We start from the raw sequence: 8,333 nt of genomic DNA, 5'->3' as shown, positions 1-8,333 counted from the left end.
AATAAATAAAAGTTTCTCCGGAAAACTCCCGAGGTTTTTTTTTTTTATTTTTAATGCCTGAAGCTGCTCCAGGGAATGGCCGAAATAATAAATTAAAATAATCACAGGAATTAAAATGGGGATTAAAAAGGGGAAAACCCAGTTTTTGGAGGGGGGAAAAGGGAGAAAAATGGGGAGAAAAAAGGGGAGAAAAGGAGGGGGGAAAAAAGGTGGAAAAAAGAAAGGGAGAAAGAAAAGAAAAGGGGAAAAAGGAGGAAAGAAAAAGGGAAAAATGAGCGGAAAAAAAAAAAGGAGGAATAGGAAGGGAGGGAAAAGGGGAGGAAAAAAAGGAAAGGGAAAAGAAAAAGAGAAAAGGGAAAGAAAGAAAAAGGTGAAGAAGTGACGGAAAAGATAAAAAAGGAGAAAAGGGGAAAAGAGAAAAAAAGGAGCAAGAAAGGGGAGAGAGAGAAAAGGGAAATGAGAGGAAAGAGAAGAAAATGAAAAAGAGGAAGAAAGAGGAAAGGAGGAAAAAACGAGCAAAAGGGGGGAAGGAAAGAAAAGGGGAAAAAGAGCAAGAAAGGGGGGAAAGAGGAAAAAATCGGAATAAAGAGAAGAAGAGCGAGGAGAGACGGGGAAAGAGAGAGGAAAAAAGAACCAGAAAAGGGAAAAGAGGGAAAAAAAGAAGAAAATTTTAGAAGAAAGAGAAAAAGAGAGAGAGAGAAGAAGAGGAAGAGAGAGAAAAAAAAGCGCAAAAAAAGGGAAAAAGAGGGAAAAGAACAAGATAAAAATTGGAAGAAAAGGAAAAAGAGCGAGAAGGGAGAGGGAAAGAGAGAAAAAGAGAGAAAAAAAAAAGGGAGAAAGAGGGAAAAGAAGAAGAAAAACTTGGAAGATAAAGACCGAGGAGAGAGAGAGAAGAGCAAGAAAAAGGGGAGAGAGAGGGAAAAAGAAAAAGATAAAAATTGAAGGGAAAAGAAAAAGAGCCAGAAGAGAGGAGGGGAGAAAGAAAAAGGGTAAAAAAGGGGGAAAAACAATAAAAAATTGGAAGAAAGAAAAAAGAGCGAGGAGAGAGAGGGGGGGAAAGAGGAAAAAGGAGCAAAAAAAGGGGGGGAAAGACAAAAAATTGGAAGAAAGAAAAAAGAGCGAGGAGAGAGGGGGGGAAAAGAGGAAAAAGGAGAAAAAAAAGGGGGAAAGACAATAAAAAATCGGAAGAAAGAAAAAAGAGCGAGGAGAGAGAGGGGGGAAAAGAGGGAAAAGGAGCAAAAATAGGGGGAAAGAATAAAAAATTGGAAGAAAGAAAAAAGAGCGAGGAGAGAGAGGGGGAAAAGAGGGAAAAGGAGCAGAAGAGGGGGGGAAAACAATAAAAAATTGGAAGACAGAAAAAAGAGCGAGGAGAGAGAGGGGGGGAAAAGAGGAAAAAGGAGCAGAAAAGGGGGAAAAACAATAAAAAATTGGAAGACAGAAAAAAGAGCGAGGAGAGAGAGGGGGAAAGCGGGAAAAGGAGCAGAAGAGGGGGAGACCCGGGATAGGTTTGGGGAAAGGCCGCAGGGCGAGAGAGAGGAGGAAAGGAGGGAAGAACGGGGCGGCCGTGCCGGGCAGTGCCCCGAGGCGCGGCGGCGGCGGCGGCGGCGGCGGCGGCGCTTCTCTCCGGCCGCGGAGCCCCGGCGGGGGCGGCCCGGGCGCTCTCACCCTCCTCCGCCGCCCGGCCGGGAAAATGACAAACCGCCCGAGTTTGGCGTCACGTGGCGCCCGCCCGCGTCATCCTCGCCTCCCCAAAAATTTATTTCTTTTGCGTCCCCCTTCCCCTCTCCCCTCCTCGCCTCTTTTCCTTTTTTTTTTTTTTTTTTTTTTCCACTCCCCTTCTTCTCCCTTTTTTTTTTTTTTTTTTTTTTTTTTTTTTTTAAAGAGAGAGGGAGGAAAGAGAAAAAAAAAAATTAAAAAAAAAAAAAAAAAGAGAGAGAGAGAGAGAGGAAAAACCTCAAGCCCGAGCAGCGCGCGCGGGGCTTTACACACACACACACACACACACCGCGAAAGCTTTTCCTGCTCCTGAGATTTTCCCTTTTTTATTTTTTTTCCCCCACTTTTTATCTCTCTCTTTTTTTTTTTTTTTCCCCCCCCTCTTAAATTCCCCTCTCTCGCCCGATTTGGGGGACAAAAACCTCCTCAGGAATTCCTCTCTCCTCCCTCTCCGGGTTTTATTGGGAATTTTCATCCCGCACACACACACACATATAAAAAACCACACACACACACACACAGATATTAAAAACACACACACGCATATATATAATATATATAACACACACACACACATAATATATATATAAAACACACACATACACATATATATATTATATATATATAAAAACACACCTACACACACCTATAAAACATATATAAAATATTTATAAAAACACACACACACACATATATATTATATATATATATATAAAACCACACACACATATATATATAAAATCACCAAAAAAAAAAAAAAAGGCTCCAGGACTAAGAAAACCCCCAAATTTCCAAAAGGAAAAAAAAAAACCACCCCAAACCCACCCCCAACCCCACGCGGGATGTTCAACTCGGTGAACCTGAGCAACTTCTGCCCTTCGCAGGCGCGCAAGGAGCGCGGAGCGGGCGGCGGCGGCGGCGGAGGAGGAGGAGGAGGAGGAGGAAGCGGCGGAGACTTCGCGGACCGCGGCGGAGGTTGCGCCTCCAACCTTTACCTGCCGGCTGCGCCTACTACGTGCCCGAGTTCCCCTCGTTCGCCGCGGGCCGGCAGATCCCCTACTCGTACCCCGCCAACCTGGCGCAGGTGCCCCGCGACGTCCCCTCCTCCTCCTCCTCCTCCTCCTCCTCCTCCTCCTCCTCCTCCGCCCTACGCGCTGGAGCTGCGCGGGAATTACGCGCCCTGCTACTCGGCCGAGGAGCTGATTGCACCACCGCGAGTGCCTGGCGCCCGAGATGCTGCTGAAGAGCGAGGGCTACCACCACCATCACCATCATCACCACCACCACCAGCAGCACCACCACCACCGCCCCGCCCTCGGCCGGCTTTTACCCGGCCCTGGGCAAGGGCTCGGTGCTGCCGCAGGGCTTCGACCGCTTCCTGGAGAATTCCGCCTTCTGCGCCGCTCCCGAGGGCGCGCAGGGCAAGAGCGCCGAGGGGAAGAGCGGCGGCGGCGCCAGGGAGGAGGAGGAGGAGGTGGAGGAAGAGGAGGAGGAAGAGGAGAACGCCAACCCCGGCTCGGCCTCGGCGTCCTCCTCGTCGGGCGCCAAGGAGAGCTCCAAAAGCGCGCCTCAGAGTAGGTAGAGCCGGGTTTACCCTCGCCGCTGAGTGCCGGGTCCGGCCAGGCCGAGCTTTGCCCAGGTCCGGCTCTTTGATTTCTTTTTTTTTTTTTTCCCATTTTTTATGTGCGGTTTTATAAGCGCGCCCGCGATTTTATTGGGAGCTCCGAAAAGCCGCTTTTTTTTTTTTTTTTTTTCCCCCCCCTCCTCCTCCTTTCTCTCCCTTTCCTCTTTTTTACGAGGCCGGGGGAAAAAAAAAAGAAATAAAATAAAGGAGCCGGGAGAGAACAAAAAAAAAAAAAAAAAAAAAAAAAAGCCACCAAAATGAAATGTAAAATGGAGATGTTAAAGTCGTCTCCCGGCGCAGTCTGTGAAATTTTAAAAGCGCGGCCGAGTGACAAATATTAACTTTGATCATGAACTTACGCGGGCGTTTTAAAGGCTCGGGGTTGCCGGGGCTAAAAGGCAATTGGGCAGAACGAGCCGCGGCTCCCCGCGCTTCCCCCCGCGCTGCTCGCAGAGATTTGCCGAATTAGTTTTTAATTAAAACTCTCTGCCGAGCCCGCGGTCCCCGGGACAGGGAGGAACCGCCGGGCTTGGGGGGGAAAAAAGGGAATTTTCCCGGATTTTTTCCCTTTCCGAGCCGGGCTTTTGTCAGGAGAGGATTCCCTCGGACGGCTCGGTCTGAACCCGCTGAAATGTGGATTTAAAAAACGTATATTTTATTATTTTATTTCATTTTTTCTATTTTAGTCTATTTTATTTTAGTCTGCTTTAGGTCTATTTTATTTCACTCTATTTTCTTCCATCTCTAAAATTCCATTTTATTCTACTTTTCCTCCCCATTTTATTCTATTTTTTCCCCCAATTTTCCCCCAATTTTTCTCCATTTTTTTTCCCATTTTATTCCATATTATCCAATTTAATTTTCTCCCCCAAAAAGCTCCCGAATCGCGGGAATCGGGGCCGGTTTGGGGGGTTTGTTTTTGATTTTTTGGCGGGATTTTTTTCCTTCCGAGGGTCCCGATCCCCCCGTCCCCGGTTTTCCCCGCCGCCGTCGGCTCCTCGCGTGTGTGGCGAGGGCTGGAGTTAATCAAAACCTTGTGCGGAACCGAAGCTCTGGTTCCTTTAATCCCGACCTAAACCCGCGCTGATAAGGGCTCGGCTTTGATCCCCCTTCCCTCCCTTCCACTCGGCTTAAATCCGCCCCAAACCCGGCTTTTCCCTCAAAAAAACCCCCAAAAAATCCGCTTTAATCCCCGCTCGGGGTGGGAAAAAAAAACCTAAAAATCCGCTTCAATCCTCGCTCGGGGTGGAAAAAAACCCAAAATCCGGTTTAATCCCCGCTCGGGGTGGGAAAAAACCCCCAAAAATCCGCTTGAATCCCCACTCGGGGTGGGAAAAAAAACCCAAAATCCGCTTGAATCCCCGCTCGGGGTGGGAAAAAAACCCCCAAAATCCGCTTGAATCCCCGCTCGGGGTGGGGAAAAACCCCAAAATCCGCTTCAATCCCCGCTCGGGGTGGGAAAAAAAAACCAAAAATCCGCTTGAATCCCCGCTCGGGGTGGGAAAAAAACCCAAAATCCGCTTGAATCCCCGCTCGGGGTGGGAAAAACCCCAAAATCCGCTTCAATCCCCGCTCGGGGTGGGAAAAAACCCCAAAATCCGCTTGAATCCCCGCTCGGGGTGGGAAAAACCCCCAAAAAATCCGCTTGAATCCCCGCTCGGGTGGAAAAAACCCCCAAAATCCGCTTCAATCCCCCGCTCGGGGTGGAAAAAAACCCCCAAAATCCGCTTCAATCCCCGCTCGGGGTGGGAAAAAACCCCCAAAAATCCGCTTGAATCCCCGCTCGGGGTGGGAAAAACCCCCAAAAAATCCGCTTCAATCCCCGCTCGGGGTGGAAAAACCCCAAAATCCGTTTTTCCAGCGCCCCCCCCCCCAAATCCCCAATCTCAGCCGCTCCCACCGCGGTTTTCTTGGGGATGTTTATTAATTTTTTGGAGTATTTATTCATTTTTGGGGCGTTTATTCATTTTTAGGGATTTTTTTTTCATTTTTTGGGGTATTTATTCCTCCGGGAAACTTCTTTAATTTGGTGATATTCATTAATTTTTGGGGGGTACTTAATAATTTTGGGGGCATTTGTGCCTTTTGGGGGTTAATTATTCCTTTTAAGGGTTAAATATTCCTTTTAAGGGTTAATTATTCCTTTTGGGGTCTCCTATTCTTTATTCCTTTTGGGGATGTTTATTCCTTTTGGGATATTTATTCCTTTTGGGGATGTTTATTCCTTTTGGGATTTTTATTCCTTTTGGGGATGTTTATTCCCTTTTTGGGGACGTTTCTTCCCTTCCTGGGGTTAATCCATCCCTTTCCGGGCTCCCCATCCCTTTTGGGGATTATTTATTTCTATTCCTTCCTGGGGTGTTTATTCCTTTGGGGGATTAATTATCCCTTTGCGGGATTATTAATTATTCCGGGATAATTCTCCCTCTCTGGGCTGTCCATCCCTTTTCTGGGATTATTCATTATTTTCCAGGATAATTTATCCCTTCCCGGGCAATCCATCCCTTTCAGAATTATTAATTATTTCAGAATATTTCTCCCTATCCGGGCTCCCCATCCCCTTTAAAATAATTAATTTTTCAGCCTAATTATCCCTTTTTAGCCTCCCCATCCCTTTTAGTCTCATTAACCCTTTCAGGACATTTCCCCCCACCCTTTATTTAACCCCATTAACCCTTTCCTCCCCTCTTCCCCCTTTATTTTATTTTATTTAATATTGCATTGTATTGTATCTTATCTCATTCAATTCTATTTGATTTTAATTTTTATTCTACGTTTTTACTTTCATTTTATTCCATTTTATTTTATTTTATTCCACTTCATTTTGTTTTCTTTTTTTTTTAATTCCTTTTTATTATTATTATTCCATTTGATTCCATTTTAATTCTCTTTTTCAATTCTCTATTTCAATTCTCTTTTTCGATTCTCTATTTCAATTCTCTTTTTCGATTCTCTATTTCAATTCTCTTTTTCGAATCTCTTTTTCAATTCTCTTTTGCAATTCTATTTTTCAATTCATTTTTTTGCGCTCTGTTTTTTATTTTGTTTTTTATTTCCCCCCCCCCCCCCCAGGCGCTCCCAGGACGAGGAAGAAGCGCTGCCCTTACTCCAAATTCCAGATCCGGGAGCTGGAACGGGAATTTTTCTTCAACGTTTACATCAACAAGGAGAAGCGGCTGCAGCTCTCGCGGATGTTGAACCTCAGCGACCGCCAGGTGAAAATCTGGTTCCAGAACCGGCGCATGAAGGAGAAAAAGCTCAGCCGGGACCGCCTCCAGTATTTCTCTGGAAATCCTTTATTGTGAATTCCCCTCGCCCGGAAAAAGCCCCGGAAGCTTCCCCCAGTTCAAGGCGGCCACCTCGAAGTTGGAAAAAAGAAAAAAATTGTGAATTTTTTTGGCTTTGTCTGAATTTTTTGGTGATTTTTTGGTGATTTTTTCCCCCTCGTTTTTCAAGGACTTGAACTCCACAGACTTTATTTAATCTTTTTTTTTTCCCCCCCTTTTTAAATTTTTTTTTCGTCCCCTGGACAGGTTGGCATTCTTATTATTTTTCCTTTTTTTTTTTTTTAATATATATATTATTATATTATAATATTATAATGATTTTTATTCTGATTCTCCTCCAGGCCCCACGGGAATTTCGGTCGGCCGCTGCTGCCCCTGACGGTTTCACTCCCCCCAAAAAAGGATCAAATCCCCAAAACACGGGATTCCCCCCTTTAAAAACCTCCAAATTCCGCGTTTTGAGAAAAACCCGTCTCTGTCCATGCCCAGGGTGGGATTTGGGACAAAATCCAGCAGAAAAAGACAAAAAAATCCCCCCAAAAATCCCAATTCCAACAACCCCGCACATTCCTTGCTTTGATTTTTTTTTTTGAGGTCTTTCTTTCGGGAAAAAGGCGGCGAAAATAGAAGAAGAAGAGAGGGGGAAGAGAAAAGAGCGAGGGAAAACCCAGAAAATCCCGAAAAAGGTGAATAATAATGAAAACCAACCGAAAACAGCAACAACAAACAGGAATTTCGTGTGTGTGCGCGCGCGCGTGCCGAGCGAGTTTTCGCCGGGAATTGTGCGGAATAAAGACGTCCCAGGCCTGGGCTCCGTCAGGGCTTTATTGGACTTTTTTATAGGAAATTCCCCGCTCTGTAAAAGTCTCCTCGGGGTTCCCTTCCAGCCGCCCCGGCCAAAGAATGAAAAAACCAGGATTTCCTCCTCGGATTTCCCCGGATTCACCCCAAATTCCCGCCCCCGGGTCGGGCTGGGCAGCGGCCGCCCCGGGCAATTTATTGGTTACTTTGTTTTATTTTATTCTATTCTATTCTATTCTATTCTATTCTATTCTATTCTATTCTATTCTATCTATATTTTATTCTATTCTATTCTTTATTTTATTTTATTCCATTTTATTCTATTCTATTCTATATTTTTATTTTATCCTATTCTGTTCTATTTCATTTTAATTTTCATATTTTATTTTCATATTTATTTTAATTTTTTTATTATATCTCTTTTATTATTTTATCTTTAATTCTTATTTTATCGTTCTTAGGATTTAAATTCTAATTTTTTTAATTTAATTTTTTTATTTTCTTCTTCTTTTCATTATCGATATATTCCTTATTTTTATTCTTACCCTGATTCCTATTATTATTATTATTATTTTTATTATAATTCCCATTCATATTCTTCCTATTATTATTATTTTATTCTTTTTGTCGTTGTTGTTATTTCATTCCTATTCCTATCCCTCCTCTCTTTTTTATCACCCACCACAACAATTATTAATAATTATTTACTATTTCTATGGTTATTTTTTGCCTCCCTAACCCCCTCCCATTTTCCCCCCATCCATCTTTTATTATTTTTTTTTTTACCCCTTAGGACCAAAAAGTTTTCCCCTCGAAATTAAAATTAATTTTTTCCCTCCCCCCCCCCGCGCTTAAAATTCGAACTATTATTAAAATAATAATTAAAATTTTGATTCGTTTTAAAA

General features: G+C 44.0%; 1 protein-coding gene across 1 annotated transcript; it reads left to right on the top strand.

Annotated features, from left to right (window-relative positions):
* The first annotated feature begins 2,558 nt into the window (after positions 1–2,558).
* LOC136305506 (homeobox protein Hox-C11a-like) lies at positions 2,559–7,048 on the top strand. Its single transcript, XM_066208751.1, is given in 6 exon segments — positions 2,559–2,715; positions 2,718–2,810; positions 2,848–2,924; positions 2,926–3,006; positions 3,008–3,290; positions 6,413–7,048. Coding segments are annotated over 6 exon segments (924 nt in total). The 3' UTR covers positions 6,646–7,048.
* Positions 7,049–8,333: the final 1,285 nt, after the last annotated feature.

Source organism: Chamaea fasciata, unplaced genomic scaffold, assembly GCF_029207755.1.
Source record: "Chamaea fasciata isolate MVZ Bird 193981 ecotype frontalis unplaced genomic scaffold, bChaFas1.0.hap1 SCAF_458, whole genome shotgun sequence".
Lineage (NCBI taxonomy): Eukaryota > Metazoa > Chordata > Aves > Passeriformes > Sylviidae > Chamaea > Chamaea fasciata.
Note: the sequence above shows the minus strand (reverse complement) of the source record. Positions and strands in the feature narration are given on the sequence as shown.